Here is a 25,793-nt window from a genome sequence, read left to right as displayed (position 1 = left end):
TAAACGAGTCGTAACTATATATTACTTCCCATAAAAAAATTATAACTTGTGGTATATAATTTCTTTATTAAAATATAACTCTTATTTAAAGACTACAAATCTAATTCGACTGGCTTGGGCGCGTCCGTTGAATAGAATAGACGTTAGAATACAAATTTTTATGAGAGCGAGCCAAACAACCTTTTGTCTCGCTTCTATGTCTCAGGTTTCAGAGTTTCGCGCTCAGCGTGCGACATCTAGCTACGAAACTCTGAAACCTAAACATAAGGGGAATTACACATTATTAATGATAGTTGCCTTAATTTTATACTACAACTCGGCCAGTCTGACAATTTGATCGCCCACGATTAAATTAAACAAACAAGTCTTAAGTTATAATCATGCGATGGTAGGTGTCGCCCTTAATCAACCGAACCTTCAGAGTCTCGATTCTTCCAAAGTCGAATATTTCGAGACTCGACAATGCCATCATATGGCAGCTGTGTGATTTGACAACCTTCGATATCGCGTATTACGTATCTATCATTAGGTAGAATTTTGTAAACAACGTATGGGCCTCTGAACTTTGGAACCAATTTCTTATTTACACCGGTTGTTGTATCTACATTTTTTATTACTACATAATCACCCTCATCGTATATACGTGCCGGGTTATTATGCTCATTAAAATATTTAATATTATATTCCTGAATCTTAGTGATTGCTTCTGAAGCCTTTTCTCTTGACAATTCAAGATTTCTTTCCAGTTGACTTAATTGTTTATCATCAAGAAATTCTGTTAATTTGTCGATTACTACTCCCCTTTGGTTAATACCAAATAACAATTGACTTGGTGTATTTTGAATAGCGCGATGTATAGTGTTATTTAGTCCGAATTCTATTTGTGTTAAAGTAACAACCCAATCTGAGTGCTCGATTGGTTCCGAAAGCTTAGCAAGCATGCCAGTTAATACCCTATTGACTCGCTCTACTTGACCATTGGCCTGTGGCGAATGAACTGCCACCTTAACATGATCTATATTCTGGTCTATAACAAATGAACTAAACTCTAGTGATGTAAAGCAGGTTCCCCTATCAGTAATTACTCTTGATGGCCTACTGTAATACTCAAAATATTTTCTTAGTGCTGCACATACTTCTTTTGAGCTTGTAGATACAACTGGGTATAATTTAGTGAACTTTGTAAATGCATCTATTACCACTAATATATGTTTTCTCTTTGACTTTATTGAAGGGAGAGGACCAAGATGATCCAAGTGTATTGTATGGAATGGAATGGGCTCCTTAGGAATATTGAACAAATTGCGTATATTAGATCGAACTGGTGCTGAGTGCATTATGCAACGGATACAATTTTTAATGTATTTTTCAACTTTTTCCTGAACATTCGGAAACCAATAGTGACGGCCAATTTGATCAGAGCTTTTTGTTACACCTAAATGCCCAATTTTCTCATGGATCATTCTTATAACATTAGTTTCCATTTCAGATGGGACATAGAATCGAAGTTTACCATTTTTATTTTTTTTGAAGACAATACCATCCTGAACTAAAAACGAATTATTATCTTTTAAATATAGTTTGTTTTTCATTTCCAAAATCTTTACATCTCGATTTTGGGCTGCTCTGAGTTGGAAATCAACATCCTCAGAGTCAATAACGGATATAACATTACATCTGCTTAAGGCATCAACATGATTCATATTGGCACCACTACGATGTTTGACCTTATAATCATAATCCTCCAGCTCTAAGGCCCATCGAGCAATTCTATGATTAACATTCTTTTTGTTCAGTGTCATTGTTAAAGAACTGCAATCAGTTACGATTGTAAAAGGAATACCTTGCAAATAAACACGGAACCGACGTAAAGCTGAAATTATGGCTAAAGTTTCCAATTCAAAACTATGGTATTTGGCCTCTTGATCAGTGGTGCTTTTAGAGAAGAATGCTACCGGATGTAATTTATCATCTTCTTGTCGTTGGAGTAGAACTGCACCATACCCTAATGAACTTGCATCGCAATGCAGTTCTGTTTCTTTCCTTGGACTATAGATTGCCAATACAGGTGGAGATGTTAACCGTTCCTTTAAAGTCTGAAAAACATCTTCGCATTCGGAAGTAAATCTAAAAGGAGTTTCAGCTTTTAATAAATTATAAAGAGGTCTTGCTATTCTTGAAAAGGATTCGACAAACCTGCGAAAGTATGAACAAAGTCCTAAAAATGAATGCAATTTCTTTCTGTCTTTAGGCACAGGATATTGAGCAATCGCTCGAATATGGGAATCACTAGGTTGGATGCCATGTTCCGTTACTTTAAACCCTAAGTAATCAAGTTTCGAATATGCAAAGCGACATTTTGACAAGTTGAGCTCCAACCCATTCTTCGCTACACAACATAAAATTTTAGTAAGTATCTCAAAATGTTCAGTAATAGTTTTACTAGCAATTAATATATCATCTAGGTAGACAACTATATCTCCTCTGTCTATAAATTCACGAAAAATTTGAATTATGAATCTCTGAAAAACACTGGGCGCATTCTTAAGGCCGAAAGGCATTTTAAGAAATTCCCATTGACCGTTCGGGGTTACGAAAGATGTTAATTGTGTTGAATCTGCTGCTACCTTTACCTGGTAAAACCCACTCTTAAGGTCTAATAAGGTCATAACCTTCTTCCCCTCCAGGTATTCAATGCAATCGTCTATCAACGGTATTGGATGAGGATCTCTTACTGTACGTTTGTTCAATGCTCGATAGTCTATACACATTCTGGTTTCACCAGATTTTTTCTTAACTAAAACTATTGGTGCAGCATACGGAGAACTACTTGGCTGAATAATTCGTTTTTCCAATAGGTCTTTTATTATTTCACTCACAGTACCTTTTTCTGAGACTGATAGCCTTCGCGGAGCAAAACAAACAGGAATATCAGATGTAAGTCTAATGTGCATCTCAAAATCCTTTGGTGAAACCATAGTTTTATCAAAATTCAAATAATTTTGAGATACTATATTTTTAATAGTTTTTGAAATGTCTAAACTAAGATTTGAATCAATATCTATATAATCTTTTCTATCCCATATAATCTCAAAAGCATGGCAGCCAAATAAATCACTATCTACCTCAACATTATTGTATTCTCTCTTCACATCAAGATCGTCTTTAAGCTTAATCCGATCATGATCAAATGTATTCAACTTGTCTTTGAAGCAATCACTAAGTTCTTTAGGTTGTATCTTTAATTCACCGGCTAATACGCTGCTCCCAAAAACATCATTTATGTTGTTCTTATAATGACTACACTCTGAAGGTTCGGTTTTTTCATCAGAATAAGTGCACATATACAATTGGTTAGAAAGAAAAACTTTATTCGAACAAATTTCATTTTGACACTGCTCAGAAGTTATATTAACTTTATTACAGTTCATGTTAAGTTTTATATTAAAGATTTCAAGGAGATCACGACCAATAAGTAAAGGTATAGGAGTTACTTCATCTGGAATAACCATAAGGGAAACAAGATTTAAATTATCTTTTATATTAATATAACAATTAATCGTACCGTACGTAAAGAGTTTAATGTTTCCTAATCCTTTAAATCTTGAATACGTTAATGATTCTTGAACGTTAATTTCTTCAGGCAGAACAGACTTTCGTATGAAACTAATCGGACTACCGGTATCCAAAAGAGAACAACAATCGATAAATTTTGTGCACTTATTCTTATTTGTCATAAAGGCGACACTCACCATCTGAACAGCATCCAAACTCTGAGTCAGCTCCTTGGTGTCATCATGTAGGGCATCCCGGTTCACGGCTCCAACTCTGGTCTTCACAATATAAGGGCAGTTTTTGTAAGTGTGCCCCTCGTCAGCACATTTGAAACAGGATCCAGCTGGTCGTTGCTCCTTTGGACATTTTGCTGCGATGTGCCCATACTTTGAGCAATTAAAACATCTCTTGGACTGCTCGTTGTTTGATGCTGAAGTTGAGGGAACCATATTTCCTCCAGAAGTTGTTGCCCTAGCAACCATAGTCCTCGGAACTCTTCTTTTTTCGTATCGTGGCAAGAGGTTTTTGAGCTCTACTATAGTTTTGGCGGCAAAAAGAATAGAGACATTTGCTGGTGAATCCCTCAAACCATCGATAATGAATTCGATCAACTCTGCCTCATCGATTTCAGCATGTGACCCAAGTTCTTGCATACATATGACATATCGAAGAAGTGGCTCGCCCTGACGACGTACTCTCTCACTCAGTTGACGATAGACCTGCTGTCTGCTCATCTTATGGTCGAATTCTTTGATAAGTATTTGCTTCAAAGAATCCCAGTTGTCAACGTAGACCGTGCGTAACAGCATTTTCGCAGTTCCCTGCATGAGACGGCGTGCAGACAAGTACTTGCATCGGTCATCGCATCCCAGCGAGTCGGTCACATCTTCGTAGTCAACTATCCATTTAGTGATGCTGTATGGATCGTCACCGTTGAATGCAGGAACAGCATTTTCGATGTCTGAGAAGTCCACTGCACGCCATGGTGCAACCGAAGATGTTGTGGGCGCTTCCATCTGGTCCAATTCTTTCCTTAGCTCAAGGATTTTTTTCCGACGCTCAAGTCTGGCCAGCTCTTGTTCTTCTTCCAAGTCTTGGACATCAGAAGCTGTATTACTGTGCCTGTTATCAGAAGCGGCCAGTGTTTCGGAAGTATTCTCTCCATTCGGAGATGCAGAAGGTGGAGTTTCCTCGGTTAGCTCAGCAGAAGGTGGAGTTTTCTCAGTTAACTCACCAGAAGGTTGTTGGGGTGCCACTGTAACTGTACTTTCATACAATGCCCGAAGTTGAGCTAGAGAAGCCGTGTCTGGCACATCTACTCCAGCGCTCTGAAGTGCTTCAACCAATTGTGCTTTGTTGAGTTTTGTCATAGCTGGCTTTAAATCCGCAAAAAGAGGTAATATACACAATAATTTAGTTTTCTTTTGGTGTATTACCCCACATCTGACGTTGTGGTATATAATTTCTTTATTAAAATATAACTCTTATTTAAAGACTACAAATCTAATTCGACTGGCTTGGGCGCGTCCGTTGAATAGAATAGACGTTAGAATACAAATTTTTATGAGAGCGAGCCAAACAACCTTTTGTCTCGCTTCTATGTCTCAGGTTTCAGAGTTTCGCGCTCAGCGTGCGACATCTAGCTACGAAACTCTGAAACCTAAACATAAGGGGAATTACACATTATTAATGATAGTTGCCTTAATTTTATACTACAAACTTTATGATAGCACAGTTTTTCATGAAGCCTCTATGTAATAAAATTAATCAAAACAACTTTCAAAAGCTTTAAAATAGTGAGCAAAATCATAAAATATTGTCGGGCAATAAATATATCTTTAAAAGGAAAAAAAGTTGAATATAATTAGATAGATAGATAGATAGATATTTTATTTTCATAGATAAATGCTTTTTACAAATAATTGTTTTTGTTTTTATAATACGCAGCTTGCTCAGAGATTTGATATTTAATTTATATCTTACAACTGAAAAATTTTATAATATTTTAAAGATATTTTGAATTGGAAATTACATTTGAAGGAAAACTATGATTAAAACCTTCATTTAATATGTTTTATGCAGGGTTTTATATAAAAGGGAAAAAATGACTAAATAAAAATAAAACTTAAGATCTAAAGGAATTGCCAGGCTATGGGGCATAATATTTGCGTTTTTAAATAATAATTGTAACAGGGAATAAATAATAAATATATAGACAATATAAATAAATAAATTAATTAACATATAAGAAAATAAATAAATATATAATGAATAATTTAAACAAAAAAAAAATAATAATACAACAAAAACATATATACATGTATATTTATAAATAAATGAATTATATACATTTATTGGTTTATTAAATTTTGTATTAATACATTTTTAGAATCGCTACATCTTAAATTAAATTTTTGGTTGAGAAATTCAATTTTTCTTGCAACTGGATATACGCCGGTTTGTTTATGTAAGAGTTGAGTGGAAAAAAACCAAGGTAGATTTGCCATCATTTTCAAAGTTTTGCTTTGTGAAATTTGTAGTTTTTGAATGTGCGATTTTGCACAAGTTCCCCACACTGGACATCCATACAAAATTATAGCTTGAAAAACTACTTTACAGAGGATTATCTTATTTGATTTACTCAGGGGTGATTTCCTACATATAAGGGGGTAAAGCATTTTAGTAGTAATACTTATCTTGTTTAGGGTTTTTGTGATATGGTCACGGAAAGTTAATGTCTTGTCTAAGTATACACCTAGATACTTGACAGAATTAACCCACGGGATATCACAATTGTTAATTTTAAGCTGACCAAGTGGTAAGGCACAGGCTTTTCTTTTTCTAGTGAAAAATATGGCCTGTGTTTTTTCAGCATTAAGCTTAATTTTCCATGATTTAAAATAATCGTAGATTTTGTTTAAACCATGTTGCAAGTCATTCTCAATTTCATGGCCAAAATTATTTGAGCTATAAATAGCGGTGTCATCGGCAAACATTGCTATTTCGCAATTCCAAATTTCTGGAAAATCAGCAACGTAGGTAATGTACAATAATGGAGCCAATACTGATCCTTGGGGTACACCCGACGATATATTTTTTAATGATGAATGTATGTTATTCATATTTACTTTAAATTGTCTGTTTCTGAGAAAACTTTGTATTATTTTTACGAGATATAAAGGACAACCAAATAACTTTAATTTATGAAGTATCCCGTCATGCCATATGCTATCAAAAGCCTTTTCAACATCCAAAAGGACAAGACCTGTAGACTGTTTTGCACTCATTTTTTCTTTAATGTGTCTGCAAATTCTAAGGACTTGGTGTGAGGTGCTATGACCCTGTCTAAAACCAAATTGTTGGTCTGGTATGACATTCGAGGTGTCAAGAAAATACAGAAATTTAATTTTTATGACCTTTTCATATATTTTGCTTAAGTTACTGAGCAGACTTATTGGACGATAACTATTTGGGTTATTTGGTGGTTTTCCTGGTTTGAGAATCGGTGTGATCTTCGCGGTTTTCCATTTACTTGGAAAGTATTGCAACTTGATACAAGCGTTAATAATAAAGCATACAAATGTTATTCCAATGATTGGTAGCTCTTTAAGGTAAATATTTTTAAGAGAATCTATTCCTGGTGCTTTATTATTACGCATATTACGTATTATATCTTTTATGTCTTCGTTGGAAACGAAGAAATCTGTGGGTAAGGATTCATTAGTATGGTTTAAGCCATTTATTGTGTCATATACTTCGTTATCAATTGAACTGGGTTCATTAATCAACGGATTATTAAAATTGTTTTCAAAAGAATCTGCGAAAACTTCTGCCTTTTCTTCACTAGTAATTAGCAATGTATTATTGTGTTCTAAGTGAGGAACAAATTTATTTTTATTTTTAAGTACTTTTGCAATTTTCCAAAATGGTTTTGAATTTGGATCGAGATTGCAAAGTTTTTCATTCCATGTTTTGTTTCTGAACTTAGAAATTTCGAAGGCTATTTGTTTTGTGTATATATTCATTTCATTAAAATCACTAACTTGTCTATATATTTTCCACTGACTTCTAAATCTATTTCTTAGCTTAATTAAATTTAAAATGTACTGTGGAAGAACAGATGTTCTCGTAGTTTTTGATTTTTTAGGAATTGACTGTTCAACACATTCCAGTAAGGAATTTGTAAAAAAATCTATTTTTTCATCAATTTGGTGGGAACTACTTATACTATCTATATCACAGGGTGTATTTCTAAGGTGTTGTTTGATTTTTGTTCTATATCTATTCCAATTTGCGTTTTTAAAATCTAGGTATTGCACATCTTTTATTTTACTATTAAGGAGAATATCACAGTTTATTGGAATATGATCTGAACTCAGAGCGTTAATTTCCACAGGCTGAGTAACGATTTCAGGAGAGTTCGTAATGATCATGTCCAATGTTGATGGCAAAGACTTTTTGTTGGTTGGGAAGTATGTTGGCCCATTTGGATAGAGCAAGCTTACTGGATACCTCATAATGATATCCAGTAGCAAATTTCCCCACTTGTTTGCTCTTTTGCAACCCCAATTTCGATGCCGGCAGTTGAAATCACCCCCGAGTAAAAATTTGTCATTAATGGTGATAAGCTTTCTAAGATCACTCTTAAAAAAGCTTATCATTTGAGCATTAGAAGCACCCCCGGGAAAATAAATAGAAATGATTTTAAACTTAGTATTATCATTCAATATTAATTCAATACCTATTGTTTCAAAAATATTAGTTTTTACGTTTGGTACTAAATTATAATTAGGAACAGAGTGTTTTTCCATTGTATTAAAATTGTAGTTAAAAGTTTATAATAATTCTTCATATAGTAAAAACTCGTTAAAATTCGGAAATGTTTCAAGCTTTCTAATTGCAGAAATCAAATCCAGATACATGTAAAATAACTAATATGCAAACTGCAAAAAGTAAAGATTCGCATCCACTAAAATAAAACACATGAACAAATCCATTTAAACATATTGAATTATTTTAATCTGGCATTGCTGCATCATACGAATAAAAAGAAAAAACATCGAAAAACATTTTGCATTGCACAAGAATGTCAACCAAAGAGGAAACCTACAATAAAAAAAAAAAGATTTCAAGCAAAACACGAATCTGTTGTGTTGTTTGTGTTTCTTCTTCTGTTTCTGTTCTGCGTGTTGGTTTGGTGGTTTCAAAATCAAACTTAGTGCATAAAACAAAATATAAAATAAGCCCACACAAAATTATTTAACAATTTCAAAAACAAAGTTCAAGTGCGGGTGTTACGTGTAGTGACTCATTCGTGATCGATTTAAGTATCCACATAGTTCAAAAATTCGCATTCGAATCCCCAAAAAAACATGACCAATCGCTTGCAATTTTCAACAGCAGCAAAATAATAGAAAAAAGGTCTCTGATGAACACACGACCGAAAGACCTTCGATAAGCACCAATAGCAAGAACAATAAAAAATAAAAATAAGTTAATAAAACAAACAACCGTGAAAAGAAAAAGAATTTCAAACGAAAACAACAAAACAAACTCATATAAGTCTCTCTGTTTAATTTGAAAATCCACACACGGAACAAAAAGAGAGAAAGTTTAAATTAATAATAATTAATTCGAAAACGGAAAATTCAACTTGGTTGATTTTCCTCCATCTGTAAGTTTTGAGAAAAATAGAAAAACAACAACTTGCATGCTTTTGCGATTCTCCCACAGAAAATAAAACAAAAAGTTGATTGAAACAAATTAAAAAACAAAACAGGAATTTCCAGACGATTGTTTTTTTGATTTTAATTTTTTCTTGTTAGTTTATTATCGATTTAAGTTTTCAAGTGGAAATTTCTTCTTTCCCTTCGCTTCAATATGAGAAAAACCATGAAAGTTTATTTTTTTTAAAGCCGTCTACGGGTTTATGGTTGCCTTGTTGTTGTTGTTTGTCGATCGATTGTTATTTATAATACACTTCTCACAAAATATTAAGGGACAAGGTTTGTTTTTTTTTGAAAATGATAAATGGTTGTGTATATGGTAATAAGTACCGGGTTATTTATTGTATAGCAGCTTTTCAGGTTTTCCGTAAAATGAAACACTAGGCACATTTTCGTAATCTAGAGGTAGTGATGGTTAGTGCGTAGGACTGTCATGCTTGAGGTCTTGCCTGTGCCACCTAAAGTTATAACTCTTGTCATTCAAAAGTGTTTTCTCAAATTAGCCGTTCGTATTCGGCATAAAACTATAAGTCTCCTTCATCACAGACATGACTCGCACACAGGAATCGTTTAGAGTTGTGAGTTACTAGGCTCAACTTCTCAACGCACTGTTGCACCACCTAAATTATTATTTTAAGAGGTTTGTCTACACTAAAGAATAATTTTAGGAAACATTGTTTAAAAAAACATTTATGATATATTTGCGATTTAATTAAAAAAACATTAAATATTTTAGTCAAGCGTATCGCACAAGACTTTTTTTGTTTCATACATTTTTATCAATAACATTCTCGTTGGCCCACACTTTTAGCGACATTTTGGAATTTATATTAATAACAAATGACACACTTTCTACCTTTTTCTGTTAATACTTGGGAAACAGAAAAACATTTTAAAAATGTTAGACTATCGTCCAGACCTGTCTCTGTATCTGAAATGTCTTTTTTTCTTAATGTTTCAAAAATGTTTCTTTGTTCTGGAGGACACCCACCTGTAATTTGCTTGGAATTTTTGGAATACCTTCCTTTTCTACAGCACTTTTGGTAGTACAAAATCTCCAAAAAGTCATTTTTTCAAAGTTTTTTAGGGCCATCTGATGGATGGAAAGCTGAAAGTTAAGACGTCTGCCACTTATATTTTTGGAGGTTTTTTCTGATATTTTTGAGTATCATACTTTTGGTTATACCAATCTTCCATAGTTGTGAAAAATATCATCAACAGTTCCGACCCTCCAAATGTTGGGACAAAAACATGTCAGACTTTGATATTCCATATCAGGGTGCAAATCTTCAAAACCTTACGTTTACCAATTTTTGTTACAAAAAAAAAACTCAACATTTGCTGTCGGCAATATTTAATCCTTTCTCTTTTTTCTTTCAGATTAAATTAACAAACAATTTAATTTGTTGAATTCAAAATGAAAAATCCCTGAAAGTATTATTTTCCATGATGTTTTTTTTTGTATTCTTACGCGTAGTATTTTAAGATAAAAAACAAGTAAAATAAATACAAACTATACTAATTAATTTCTAATTAAAATTAAATCAACTAAAAAAGTCCTAATAAAACCCAAATTAAAATTGAATTAAATTGAAATTGATTTCTAAATGAGAATGTTTCGGGATCGATTGTAAATGAATTAAAAACTTAATTAAGTAAAATAGGAAGCAACGTTTCATTTTTAATTATGCTTTTCCCCGACGTTAAAAACTACCTGCATCTTTCTCAACCTTTAAATCTCATCATTTGACTGGTAATATGAACAGGTTAGTTTTAACTAAAAATAGGGGTGTGTGTTAACTAATTTAACCATTTCAGAGTTCTTATACATTAAAATACAAAATAAACAAATCTGCATGCATGGAAACTTGTTGTTTTTAAGTATTTTTTTGTTGCTTTTATCGCTTAAAGTAAAAGGTTCTGTTACTTCTTATTAGACCAATTACGATAAGAATCTTCAAACGCTATTATTGTGTCGACATACCTTTCGTCTTAACACTTTCTTAGTTCTTATAGAGAGGAAACAAGTTTTTCCATTTACTTATTTTCCCCATTTTAATCGAACAAAATTTAAAAAAAAATACTCTTCTTGTTCGAAAAAAAAACAACAGGTTTCAATAAGTAAGTAATTAAAAATGAATATAAGAATGTTGTTTGAAACTGGAATTACTTCTAGATTAGAAGACCTATTCTAAGTTTGTCATTAACGGATCATTTTTAATCCATGGTTATTTCAGTTGATTTTAATTTGATAATCAGCATTGAACCAGAAACTGTGAAAGTGCTGTTAAAAACTTAGCCAACAGATAAATTTTAGAATGAATGTATAGAATTTTCCAAAGTCGCCACAGAAGCCAACAATGAGTTCCCGAGTTCAAAAAAGTTTCGGTGTATTTTAGTTTTGTTACAAAATGAAAATAAAAACTCAAAAACAAATACACTGAATTCGGTTACGAAGAAAATTAAGAGATGAATGGGATCTTCTATGTATTCAAACCCATATGTAAAAATTTTTTTATACAAAGCATTAGTAATCTCGCTTGATTGTTGTTAAATAAATAAAACAATTGTGGTTTTGGAATTGCAAAAGAGGACTTTATACTGATATTATAAACAATAAATTTGCCAGACGGATGTCGTTCTGCAAACATAATGTACAATCAATATTAAAATTTGCTGTAACTATTGAAACTTTGGGGCGGAGGAAAATTGGTATCTTCGACAGGCAACGATTTTAGTATCGCTCCTGCACAAAGCATTAATCTAAAGTAGTTTTGGAAACAAACAATATTTTTAAAGCCAAGTCACTCGTATGTTTTGGATAAAATAGAATGGAATGGACAAAATTTTGTTTATTACTGTAGCTGATTTACAAAAATATCAGACATTGAACAAACATTTTGATATTATAGTTTTATCTTCGGCGGCAACAAATGAAATCACAAAAAGTGACAATAACAATAAACATCACAAAATAGTTGGCATGTTTATTAACAATACATTTTTTGCAAATTTTCAAAATTTCCCATTGAGAAAAGCAAAGTTTAATATAATTTTCATTATCTTTCTATTGAAAATTTAGAATGAAACAACAACAACTTGTGTGTGCTACCACCAAGTTCATAGGCTGAAGTTATAGCTATTTCACGGGGACCAGCCGATCATCAGACTCCTTTAGTGGTGCTTAATCGCTTTTTATATTCAATTTAATTTTTGAAGACCTTTTGCCCGAGCTGGGCTTGAACAAGCGATCTAGCGTGTGAGGAGCTAGTTCACTACGCACTACGCCACCGCACCCACATGAAAGTTGTAAGCCAATTACAGGTTTTTTTTCCGTTCTATCGAACTATACTGAACCGATTAGCATTTTTCTAAGCACACACAAGTAATTGTTGTTGTTTTATTCAGGTTCCTTCTATTATCTCCTCTCTTTTTCATAAGCCAACGATTTCGATTGGATTCGTATGAGGAGGGAGATGAGGCGAAAGAGTTGACACGGGTCAAGATTTTAATTTTTTACAATTCTAAGGAGGTTTTTGTATGAAATTTTATACTCGCAGTTTAAGGCAGCTGCTTGCCGAATTTACAATTGGAAATTTAGAATGAAACAACAACAACTTGTGTGTGCTACCACCAAGTTCATAGGCTGGAGTTATAGCTTATCTTTCGTTGAGTTAATTTTGACATTTCAGTCAAAGTATAAGTGTATTCTCAACGAACGTATACTTAAAACGATCGAACGAGATGATAGTGATAAAGTTACGTGAAGCAAATTATTGACGATATCGTTAATGATAATCGTTTTGACGATCGTTTCGGAAATTACGGAATGACTGCCCTGATCTTTAAGTGTAACTGGCAATTGACGCTAGAATTGGATGGATGTTTTAAAAACTTGCCAAATATTGGACTTTCTTGCCAAGAAGTTTTTTTTCTAAAATTCTATAATAAACCGGTATTTACATAAGTACATATCTTAGCTCTTTAAAATCAAATTCCTGCTGTGTATTTAAATTGTATAAGCCCAATTTTTTTCAGCCATCAGAGCTATATGTGATAATAGCTTAAGTTGTCAAAGACGTAGAGTAGAAGTGTTTATTTATTTTGAACAGTTCTTATACAAACGCAAACGATTTGAGATATGTTGAGTATTTAATTTTGTATTTGAAGCATAATCAAAGCAAATATATTTGTAAAACTCAACATCGTTTATATGCCCTCCACTAGCACGTTAGCGATAATGAATTCCTTGAAACTAATTCGGTTGATTCTGGCATACAAGACTATGCGAAAACCTTCGACGTCTCTTTATTATAGTTAGCTCTAAGTATCTGATTCTGGGCTTAAATAAATGATTTAATACGTCCCTTAAAAAACACCATAGCGTGTAAATCATACGATTCTAGAAGCTCGATTAACAGGAACATTTTTCATGATGAAACAAATACATCAAATTAAATTTACAATACTGTGTTGCCCTGAATTTGAATCTGACCTTCTCATAACTCTTTTAAAATATACAAAAGAAAACATAGGACATAATTTCTCAGACTAAGGTAATAATCTTAAAAATCTGAAAAGTTGTTCATTATTTCATTTTTACGCTACCCAATGACAGCACAAGCATTTAAAAACCTCACCATAAAGTTAACAAAAACGTTAGTCCAAGTTTCAGTTTTTTCTCCGGCTTAGCCATGGATTGAAAACGAGAATTTTTCAGAGTATTTTGTTTGCAAGATTAAAGCATTTAAAAATAAATGTAAAAGAATGCACTTCGATGTCCCAGATGCCCTAAAATTTAAGAAACATTCCTTCGGAAGTGTATTTTGCGTTTAGCTAAAAATGATAAGCCAAAATATTTATTCAAGCAGCCAGGTTCCGCATTTCACTTTTATTATAAATGAAATAATAAACGAAAATAGAGGACAAAATTCAACTCAATGAGATTGATTTGTTTTTTTAAGACTCATAAAAGGTCCTATTGACTTATGATTGGAAATATTTTTTAAATTATTTAAAAATGTGGAACACTGAAAATAATTGTACTCGTTTTTCACATTCGACTTTACTCGATATCATCTGTATTTTCGTCATAAATTATTTATTTTTTCTAAAGCTCTTCAACTGGTTCAGCTTGTTTAACATTATGTTATAAAGGTTGGTAATAGTTTTATTTTTTCAACTCAATAAAATCTATTTTTTAACTTGTTTCCAGTGTACCCAGTGTCGTTATAAACAATATTTCAATTCACTTCGATTCGTCCTTTTTTATGTATTTTAAAATCTGAACAAAAATTAAATAAGATCTTTTTATCGAATGCAAAATTAATTAAAATTTCATTTTCATTTCTTCATCTATACATAAAATACAAAATAAATACAGTACATAGTTTTTAAAAGTCGGCAGCCTCTCTTAATTTAGAGGAAAAAAAATGAATGCCAAATTATTCGAGTCGAGGCGCAAAACCAATAAAAGCAATTAAAAATAGAAAATATGAATTCAAATGAGAAGTGTATTATAAACAAAAACAAAACAAAAAATATAAACATAATTTTATTTTTCTATTTCTTTGGTTTTTATTGTTCTTCTATTTCTTTGTTTCATTTTCCTATCATTTTTCTATATAAATACAAATAAAAAAAAATTATAAAAACACACAAAAGCTAGAAAAAGAAATGGAAGTGTTTAACACAAAATATGCAGTCCTAACCAAACGAACGGATGTACGCCTTGATCTCTGCGCTCTTCAAGATGAAAAAGAAAGTGAGAAAATCCCTATCGAACCAGGAACACTGGTCAAAGTCTACGACACAACAACAGGTGCTGGAGGCAGCAGCCACAACAACAACACTCTAAATAACAATAATAGCAATAGCAACAGTAACAGTAACAGCAAAACAACATCTATACAGATTCTTGATTATTTCAATCATAATCCGATCAGTGAGAATCTATACGAGTGTCCGACATCACATTTGAAACGTATCCATCAGGACATCTGGCCATTTGGTATTGCTATATCCGATCCAGCACGCCGCCTGCAATTCTTCTTGAGTACAGAACAATGCAAGCATATTCTGTATCTGCGAGAAGGTGAATTGGTGGCTGTGAACGGTGCCCTTTTTGGAAATGCGATGCGCTACGAATGTATTGTTCGTTATATTGGCCTTGTGCAGGAGATGGGCCCAGGCTACTATTTCGGACTGCAAATTAGGGTAAAAGAAAAACCGCATTGAAAATAGCGCTATTTTTGTTTAGTTTGTCTTATGTCTTATTATTATTATTCAATTTTTTTATCATTTAATAATTATTTTTCACTATTTTGTTGCACTTTGTGGTGTTTTGGTTCTAAATGTTTTTATTTCTTTAATTTTCATTTCTTTTCGGCATCATTTCTGACAATACATACATAAATCTATGTTTAGTGAATGCTTCAAAAACATAAAAAGAAGCGATATACATATTTGTTTGCTATCCAGATCTTGATGTTCAAAAAAAAAAAAAAACTCATTGGCACCATACTCACAGCTAATACACTATCTCATTATGTCGTCTGCAATATTAGGGTTCTCATTACATACCTAAAGATAAATGTACATCAAATACAAAAATCAGTCTCAAGGTTCTAGCGAAATTGGCTAAACAAGTTTAAACTCTCTTACTTAAAAAACCATAACTTTTAGAGACTGATTCACACGCTTAAACTCAATATATACTTAAGTTATTTTTGTTATACATTATGAAACTAATAACTTTTGTTTGATAATCCCCACAGAGTTCAGAGAATGTCAATTCCCCACAGGAATATGAAATTCCGTATGTCATCAACTATATGCAATGCGATCCGCGATTAGCATTGATTGTCTCAGCCGACTGGATCGAGCCTATTGATTTTAAGAAAAAATCCTTCCCTCGAGAACTTCTGTGTGGGACAATTGACAAAGCACGTTCGGCAATTGGCCTAACAGCACGTCAATCCACGTCTCGAAAGAGCTATAAGAAGTCACCCACCAAAAAGGATTCACTACTCTTCCCCCAATCAGAGACACAGTTCTACGTGCCTAGTCCGAGTGGAGCTGATGATTACGCCAGTAGCAGTGGTTGCGAAGAAGTTGACACTGCAATGGACCGAGGCGGACGTAGTCTAGCAACAGCACAAAATCCAAAACACCCACGAAAAGATAAACCTACAATAGCACATAATTTTACCAAAGACGAAGCCACGATCTCACTTCCCGTACCACAAACCCAGCAGCAGCAGCACGATCAAAAAGAAAAGCCTAATCAAGAAGATTTGGTTCCATTGGATAATGAGGATTATAATAAATATGTTGAGAATTACGAGAGAAATCTAGAACAGCGCCAGCTGTATGAGCAAAACATTCCACCGGGTATTTTAAAATCCAGTAAAACAACTCAGCCTGTCAATAATCCAGGTGGGGCAGCAACAACAACGGTAAAAAAGAAAATCATACCAACAAGTACTGAAGTGGCTGTTAAGCCAGTTACCATTATGAGTCTAGAAGATCGTGATATCATTGTAATTGATAAGGCCGATATCAAGGAATCTACGAAAAACGAGGCAAACGTTATCGTTGTAGATAACCCAAGACAAACAAAAGAAGTTGACTTGGCCGATCTTCTGGGTGGCAATTGGCCAAATAATGCCGGTGACGCTGCAATGGTTCTGAATACCAACACATCAGAACATAACAAATCGCCAAACATGAGTAATGGTGGCAGTAATACTACAGCTACGACTACAGCTGGTAGCAATGTCATTTACGTCAGCAGTAGCAGCAACAGTAGTGTGAGTAGTATGAATCAGAAAATAGATAGTAGGAGTAAATCAGCGAATCCAGTGTCACATTTGATTGGCACTAAGAGTTTGGATCGCAAGAATCGCGGCGATACAAATTGGACGCATTCAGATATGGTAGCGATTCCGGCAAGTCAGTCAGCATCAGTATCAGGAACAGCTTCATCACTGGCCACCGGAAGCGAAGGAATTAAAAAGGAAAAAAGTGAGTAAGAGTTTGTTTTCATTTATAATCTAAAATAGATTTTGTAATAAAAATTCTGTTCTATCAAAAACACTTCAAATGAATACGCAATTCATATTAATGTCAATTAATTGAGTCATTGGTTGTCATAGTTGTAGAATCTTTAATGAAGAAAAGTGAACTAATATCTAATGAAACCTATTTACAAACAGTGTACTTGAGAAATTAAGACTAATCTTATCTAATCTAATATAAAATGAGTCAGTTTGTAATGAAACGTGCTGCAATGAAGGGTGTCTTATTAGTTACGCATTTTTTATATTTGTTTATATGAGCGAGTTTTTATCTTCTTACACTCAGAAGAACTTTCAACGGAAAGCGTGTCCAATAATTTTAAAGTGGGAGCAAGTATATAAAAACAAATGTGTTTTTTTTTACTATTTCGTAAATATGTTTAATGTCTTTTTAAAGGATACATTTATTGTGAAATGCTTAATTAAAAAAAGCTGAAATACAGCTAGATAGGTTTTACATTTTACTTTTACTCAAAATGAAATTGAAATAGATTCAAAATATATGAATGTTAATTATTGGAGTTCTGAAATTCCCCTTTTTTGATGTCTATTTATTTTTTTTAACTTAAAACGAAGTGAATTTACGAGTTCAAAATTTTATTTTAACTTTTGCGAATTCCAAGTTAATGTAATTTGCCTAAATTAAGTTATGTTGCAATTTGAATACGACAAAAGAGAATCGCTCAAAAACAGCAGTAGTTTCACTTAAAATAAATAAACCTTTACTTTTGTATGTGAAGCATTTGATTTTTAAGAACTTGCAGCTTCAATTATTTTTCCATACTCATATTATGGAATCTGCTTTCCGCAAAGAACCGCAAATCTGCAGTTAGCTGTCATGTGCATCAACACTACTATTTTATAATTACTTTTAAAATCACAGACAAAATAAAAACATAATGAATAATGCAAATATTGATAATCGACAAAATTGTATCACTTAAAGTGGTTTCGAAAAGAATTGGAATTTATGAAATCGATCGAATGGTGGACCGCTGAGAAAAAATTCACTTCATTTTAAATTTAGATTTCCTTTCACTCGATCTTGAAATCCTTGCGTTTCCTATAGTTGAATCGCAAACATTTTTAAAATATAAATTTGAAAAATTAGTGTAAACCGAAGAGGGTTAAGCTTCTATTGACATCCCCGCAATTATGCAAACAAATATCATCATCGATTAATGAATTAAAGATATCCACTACACTTTAAACCAATGTCATCTTCATATGCTATCTCTCCAGTTTTACTGTGGGCTAGTATATAATGTACTACAAATTGTTTTCCTAACCGATTCTTCCGCAACATTGGTTCCAATTGTTTTTTTTTTGTGTTTTTATCGGCGGCTTCAAATAAATTTTCTGATACCCTGATTCTTTTGCCGCTAACTAAACAAATTTCAATTTTGTATCGACCGGGAACTAACTACAATACATATTTCGTAGTTAAATTTTTTTGAAATGTACGTAAATAGAGTAACTTTAGGAATTTAAAGAGTATTACTAAAAGAAAATATTTCCGTAATTTACACAAATTCTTGACATGGCCTCGGTAACATATCTATATCATCGACATTGAGCAGGGCCGGCCTCAGGCAATCTTGCGCCCTGTTCAAGATTAGTAGAAAGCCCCCATTTTTTATATTTTCACACATAAACTAATACACTAGCATAAGCCTTTCTCACATTACCCAAGAGGTAGACTTTCAGTGCGTTTTTTGTTATAGAGGTATCCCAAGTAGCCCTAAATCATAAACAAAAACGCAGCGATGAAATGAGCAGAGGGGAAACGTTTAAACTTGGAAGAGAGAATTTAATAATTCCTTTTCAATGGACATTATAGATAAGCCTACTAATCTCTCTTGAGTCATGATAATTTTTAATAATTTTAAGTTTAGAAAAACTACGTTTTCCTGAAGCTACCGTTACCGGCATTGTATTAGGGATTTGGAGAGCAATTACTAAATTCGGAGCAAAATCTTCAATGTTTGAACTAAAAATAAAATTTAACACATCTTAACTTGAGATTTGTGGTGTAACAAGCGGGGATATTACGGTTAACTCTTGAAACAATTCTTTTCCATCTAAATCCTTAAAACTACCTAATGTTATAACATTCTGCAAATTAAGGCATAAAGCACTTACATTTTTATTTTTTAAACGATCGTTATATCAAAATGAAAAATTGATGTTATACATATGTATCAAGCTGTTCAAACCTTTCTGTAATTGATTGAATGGCTTCATTAAGAATTTTGAAAAAAAATCTTTGTTTCGGGTCTAATATAGATTCAGGATATTCATCAGCATAAAGTCTTTTTCTCCGTTAAGTTGGAATGATAAAGCTTTAGGAAACATATTTAGTATTTCTAGGGAACTAGCAATACGCTCAGTTAAATGAACATTTTTCATCGGAACGCATTCAAATTAAAATGTTTTTTGTATAACGGACGGAATTAGCAAATATTTACTATATTTTCTAAAACATCAAACTAAATTTGCAGGCAGCAAATAAATGGTAAATCAAAAATTTTATTTCCTAACGATTCTGCACCGAGCAGCATCATGGAACTAAAAATGTTCTTGGCTCCAGGGTTCGAATCCGATTTTGAACACCCGACTTTCTTCCTTTCATATTCAAATCATTATCATAACTTTGGCTTTGACAGTTACTTATTAAAAATCCATGTAATTCAAGCTTGCCTAAAATCAACTAAGTCAGTCACATTCCGGTCTTGTCTTGTCACAAAATACGTCACTTCTATTAAAAACTGAACCCAATAAAACTACTTTCGGAAATACAGAGAGGAGTGTTACTAAAAAAATCTTAGTGTTTAATCTTAAAAGCATTAAAAACATTCAAAAATTTAAGTTAGTTAAAATTAAAAAAATCACTTTACGTTACGTTAAATGTTTTAAAAAATAAAGAATTTTTATTTATCGAGTTGTTTTCGGGGTAAGTAAGAGTCCACCGACTCCTTACTTCTATGGCTCTTCTGCCGGGAATTCCTCACGTATCAAAAACTCGAACACAATTACAGGCTAGGTAAACGACCGAAGAGAAGTTTTTGCTGTGGTAAAATGTATTGTAACAATTACTCTACCAGGAGATTCTGCCAGGGACACTATTGTCTTTTTATCCTCTAAGATCCCGATTTAGTCTAATCCATACAAGAACTAGCGGTTTCGGTTCAAATATTCTCTTAGCTTAACCATTCGAACGATGTGGCCGATCTCTTTAAGTCGACGTTTAATCTAATAGAATTTCTTCTCCCTAATTCGAAATCCAAACACACATGATCTATGCGAAAAAAGGCGTCTCTCAAAACAAACAGCGCTATATTTCAGCTTATCGTGCAACAGCACCTTATAGTAGGTCTGACAGTAAAACGGTTGTGTGTCTTATACTACCCAGTACATATAATGTGTTGGTTGTGGTTAAAACTTTACCCAAATTGGCTTGCACTCAAAAACAAACTTAAAGTAAAGATTGGTCAAGGCAAAATGTGGATATGTGGTCTTTTGAATAGTTTTAAAGCTGCGTTATTGTTTTTGAAGGCTATAGTATTCTAAATTAATTAGCTTTTGATTCGACTCAGATATATTTTTTGAAACATAAAAGTGCTTGATCTACAGTGAATCTACTGATCAAACGATTTTTATACAGTCTTTAAATTATGTCTATTATTTCGCCACTTAGCCTATTTTTGAGCTATTAAATGCAACTTCAACATTCTTCGTTTATCTGCTTAAAAACAATACCCCAATTCTCTTTTACAAAATTAAGAAAGTAAATATAAAAAGTCACTCTGTTAAAACAAATCACCGAGTATTTAAAATTTTTCAGTCGTTTTTTGAGTAAACATTTAATAAACAATTTCAAATTTTCCTCATTCTAAACAAAAAAAAAAGGAAAAACCATCAAGCAAAAATGCTGGAAAATATTTATCTCTCAACACTTATTATCCCCAAAGCATAGGTATGCCTGTGCCGAATATTGATGTTACTCCAAGTCTTGCTAAACAATTTGAAATAAAATATCGTAGGTAGGTGAGAATCCAGATTAGAGGTGTTGTACTGACCCATGGCATTTTATTCTGTCTTTTTTGAAAAAAAAAAATTACTTAGGCTGTCTCTTTGGCCCACCTACCTAACCTAACCTATTCTCTAGCCGCTAGCGTATACATATGTTTATCATTTCTCTCGCTTTTTGCATGAGGAAAAAATGTTAGCAAACATGCCAACGTTTTCCGATACAACAAGTAGTGAGAGTCTTTACTTGCGCGTCGTCGATCTATTTTTGGGTTCTCTCCCCATAACATAAACTCTGAAAATAGCTAAGTTCTACATGTGCAGTTGACACATTATGGGTGGGAAAAAGGGAAAAGACGTTTCGGCGTTTACTATTTAGCTAGTAGTTGGTCGTTATTGATTCTTCAAGTAAGCCGTTTTGAACAATCGCGGAAGCTTTAAATACAAAAAAAAGAACAAAATCATCCAGTCGCGCATTAAATCACTTATTGGCAATTGTGTCTGGCTTTTGGCCTTTATGACATCAGTTTTGAATTAGTCTATAAAAATATTAACGCATCAATTATAGCAATGGAAACAACAACGGAATGGTTTCACCAATACACAAATGATATTCCTCTCACGGTTCTCGAGTTATTTTCATATGACAACGATGATGTATCTTCCAATGGTGGATACGGAGGTTGCTTCTTTTTTTCGTTTTACTCATTTCTTCAGCAATTTTATTTTTCTCTAAAAGATTTACAAATTGAATTTGTTTTTATTCACAGAATTGAGAAACACAATTGAACCATTGTACGATAATGTCAACACACTTCCAGCAGCTCTGCAACAGCAAAACATTGCTCTTGCCTCACCTGAAGAGGAGTTTATACAAGCTTCGCCTATGCACGATGTCCCTGGGACCAATTTGGGAGTTGGATCAATGGTTGAGGTGTCAACTGAAACAAGTGAGGATCTATACGGAGTTATACGATGGATTGGATGTCCACCGAGTACAAAGACTGTTATGGTAGGAGTTGAGCTCGAGGATGAGCAGGAAGACAAACGTTTGCCACTAACCGATGGGGTTTACAATGGAGCCAGGTAAATAATAAAATTCACTTCTCAAAGTATTTAATCTAAACCAAATCCTCTATTAGACTGTTTAAATGCCAAGAAGGGCGAGCACTGTTTCTACTGCCAAATCAAGTGGCAAAAGATAGGCGATTTGTTGAGATCGACACTCCACAGGGAGCTGCCAAATCGGCTGCAAAGACATTAGACTCGAAAATGTTTGGTCAAGTGGAATGTCCATCGGTCCCTGGAGCCGTTTCACCTCTAAGTAAGTTTAAACTTTGAACTTGTCGCTTTAAAATAAAATAATATCATCAATTTAATTTTTAGAAATATACAATTTGGATGAATTGGAAGAGATGTGCGGTAAATTTAAAGGAATTCAAGGTCATCACAATTCTTGTTACTTGGATGCAACACTATTTTCAATGTTTACATTTACAAGTGTATTTGATTCGTTACTCTTTAGACCACCGGAACCAGAAGTATGATGATTATAAATTAATGTTCTTAAAAGGGTTAATAATTTAATCGGGATTGTTTATTTTATTTTTGTCTAGGACATATCACACTATGAAGAAGTACAAAAAGTTCTTCGAGAAGAGATTGTGAATCCTTTAAGAAAGAATATGTTCGTTCGAGCAGATCGTGTTATGAAACTAAGGCAATTACTTGACAAGCTTAGTTCTGTTAGTGGATTAACAAGCGAAGAAAAAGATCCTGAAGAGTTTTTAAATAGTTTGCTGGCGCAAATCATGCGGGCTGAACCTTTTCTCAAGGTAAGATTTAGTTTTTTTTTTAGTTGTTTAAAAATTCTCGAATATAGGATTTGGTTCTAATTTAATGCTGTTCATATAAAAACTTTATTACAATTTAAACAAATCCAACTAACATTCGTAAGAGAAATAATATAATTTAACAACGCATAAAAAAAAAAACATAAAGCTATACGAGGAGTGAAGAAATTTGATTTGAAAAAAAACAGCAATCGTTAAGGTGCCTTTCTTACTTAAGGTGGCGCTACAATCCGGGATGGATCTAGGTCTCAACCAACATGTGTATCCAGCCAAATCAGTCCCTAGCTATATGTCTCCAGTTTCGACCTCCAAGTTAGTTGCGGTACTCTCCCACCTACGTACACCACCTGAGTCGCGGTCTTCCTCTGTTGCGCCGCCGTCCCTGGAGATCGAATTCGGAGATCTTCCGGGCTAAAGCGTTTATTTCCATTCGCTCTACATGACCCTGCCATCTAAATCGCTGGACTTTTATTCTTTCGACAAGATCAGTATCGTTGTATCTTCTCTTCCACTATTCATCTATGGGACGGGACCAATAATCACCCGAAGAATTTTTCTCTAGAAGTATCCTAAGATGTTCTCTTCTTGCCTTGACAAGGTCCAAGCCTCACCGGGATGATGAGTGACCCTTTATGCTTGAAAAAGGACTTTACTACTCAATTGCCTTCTAAGTTTAAAGAAGAAGCAATTTGCAAGGTTAATTCTCCGTTTGACTTCAACACTGTTGTCGCTGCCTGAATTTATAGCGGTACCTAGTTAGAAAAAGTTCTTAACTACATGTATCTCAAAGTTTTAGCTGACAATGGTGGCGTTTTGTCCGAGACATCGTCGTTCAATGTCCTTATTTGATGACAGCATATACTTGGTCTTGCCCTCATTGCTGGTCTTTTCCGTTCCCGACTCAATGCAATTTCGATGAAGCACGATTTGTACGATCTTCTTTGCTTACCAGGGTTCACTAAGGAATACTTTAAAGTGGAAACTCAGTGAAGATTTGAGTTGGAGATGTCTTCTTAAAATTTTTAATTTATGGGGAAAATTTAAGGATGCCTTCATGCCTTCTTCCGAAGGCTTAAAAATTCCTAGTTTGATATTTAGGTCCGATACCGAAGGCGACGCAAGCTTTAATTACTCTTCTCTTTCGTTTTTTTGTTATAGAATTTAGATACATTTTTGTTATACACTTTTAAAATTGATACACAACTTACTTTTATTTATTTTTTAGTTAAGCTCAGGTCAAGACGCTTTCTATTATCAACTTTTTGTTGAAAAAGATGAACGTCTTTCGTTTCCTTCAGTTCAACAATTATTCGAACAGAGCTTCCTTTCATCTGATATTAAATTGAAAGAAGTACCATCATGCCTTATCATTCAAATGCCACGTTTCGGAAAGAACTTCAAAATGTATCCAAGAATACTTCCATCACAAGTACTTGATGTTACGGATATTATTGAAGACTGTAAGTTTCAAGATCATTTCTATGCTTACAAAATATATTATACATTTTTCTGATTAACAGCACCTCGTCAATGTTCTGTTTGTGGAAAATTAGCCGAGTACGAGTGTAAAGAATGTTTTGGTATTTTACAATGTGGCGTTGGATTAGAGAGTACCGCATTTTGCCGTAAATGCCTTGAGACTGTTCATTCCCATGCAAAGAGGTAAGAAAAAATAAAATAATATAACAAACATTTTGTTTAACTAATTGAACTGATGTGTTTTTCTCTTTAGAGCAAATCATACACCCAAGGAGATCTCAGTTCCCCATGATTTCAAAATAATGGTTGAACATTTAAATGTGCCACGATTATTTATGGAACTTTTTGCAGTTGTTTGCATTGAAACTTCCCATTATGTAGCTTTTGTTAAGGCTGGCTCAGGATTAGATGCACCATGGTGTTTCTTTGATTCTATGGCAGATCGAAAAGGTAAATTTTCTTTTCTCCTTGTAGAGTTAATTTTATTTCAATTGATTGATTTTATACAAATAAAAAAACAGGTGAACAAAATGGATATAATATCCCCGAAATGATATCCGTTCCCGATTTGCCACAATGGCTATCAGAAGATGGAGCTCGAGCTGTTAATGAGACATCATCAAATGATAAAATGTTACCAGAACATGCCAAACGATTATTTTGTGATGCATACATGTGTATGTATCAAAGTACAGACGTTATGATGTATCGTTAGAATTATTTAAGAATATAAAACAAACAAAAAATATTAACTAACAATGCAAACACAAATAAACAAACATAATAATATTATTATTAAACATTTTAGAGTACATACAATACAAAATAATAATAATAATAATACATAGTATCCAATTGTGAACACATAGTTGAACTAAGCTGTAGAAACTTATTTATTGCGAATAACGAAAAAAAGAAACAAACAAAAAACAAAAAAAAGAAACAAAAATTGAATGCAAAGCATTATTAATTTATTAATAACATTACATACAATATTTTGTCGTATTGTTACCTACTTTTAAAATATTTTACATTTAAGTAAATATACACCACTAACGGAAAACGTTCTATAA

General features: G+C 33.2%; 1 protein-coding gene and 1 long non-coding RNA gene across 2 annotated transcripts; both read left to right on the top strand.

Moving 5' to 3' along the window:
• Positions 1-51: 51 nt before the first annotated feature.
• Positions 52-1,575, top strand: LOC129951131 (uncharacterized). The gene is made up of 2 exons (XR_008782136.1): positions 52-1,163; positions 1,235-1,575. It is a non-coding gene; the product is annotated as an uncharacterized LOC129951131 (long non-coding RNA).
• Positions 1,576-8,686: 7,111 nt separating this feature from the next.
• Positions 8,687-25,793, top strand: LOC129949515 (ubiquitin carboxyl-terminal hydrolase CYLD). The gene is made up of 10 exons (XM_056061030.1): positions 8,687-9,229; positions 16,058-17,306; positions 22,159-22,474; positions 22,531-22,712; positions 22,775-22,929; positions 23,005-23,223; positions 24,467-24,701; positions 24,762-24,903; positions 24,974-25,170; positions 25,242-25,793. Exons 2-10 carry the CDS (start codon positions 16,115-16,117, stop codon positions 25,433-25,435), a joined length of 2,832 nt encoding a protein of 943 aa, XP_055917005.1. The 5' UTR covers positions 8,687-9,229; positions 16,058-16,114; the 3' UTR covers positions 25,436-25,793.

Source organism: Eupeodes corollae, chromosome 3 (assembly GCF_945859685.1).
Source record: "Eupeodes corollae chromosome 3, idEupCoro1.1, whole genome shotgun sequence".
Lineage (NCBI taxonomy): Eukaryota > Metazoa > Arthropoda > Insecta > Diptera > Syrphidae > Eupeodes > Eupeodes corollae.
Note: the sequence above shows the minus strand (reverse complement) of the source record. Positions and strands in the feature narration are given on the sequence as shown.

What these genes read in the sequence shown, in the direction of transcription:
- LOC129949515 (XM_056061030.1), top strand. Translation starts at nt 16,115, where the DNA reads ATGCAATGCGATCCGCGATTAGCATTGATTGTCTCAGCCGACTGGATC. An exon ending in AGGAATTAAAAAGGAAAAAA is followed by an intron (nt 17,307 to 22,158) that starts GTGAGTAAGAGT and finishes TTTTATTCACAG; the next exon opens with AATTGAGAAACACAATTGAA. An exon ending in GGGGTTTACAATGGAGCCAG is followed by an intron (nt 22,475 to 22,530) that starts GTAAATAATAAA and finishes ATCCTCTATTAG; the next exon opens with ACTGTTTAAATGCCAAGAAG.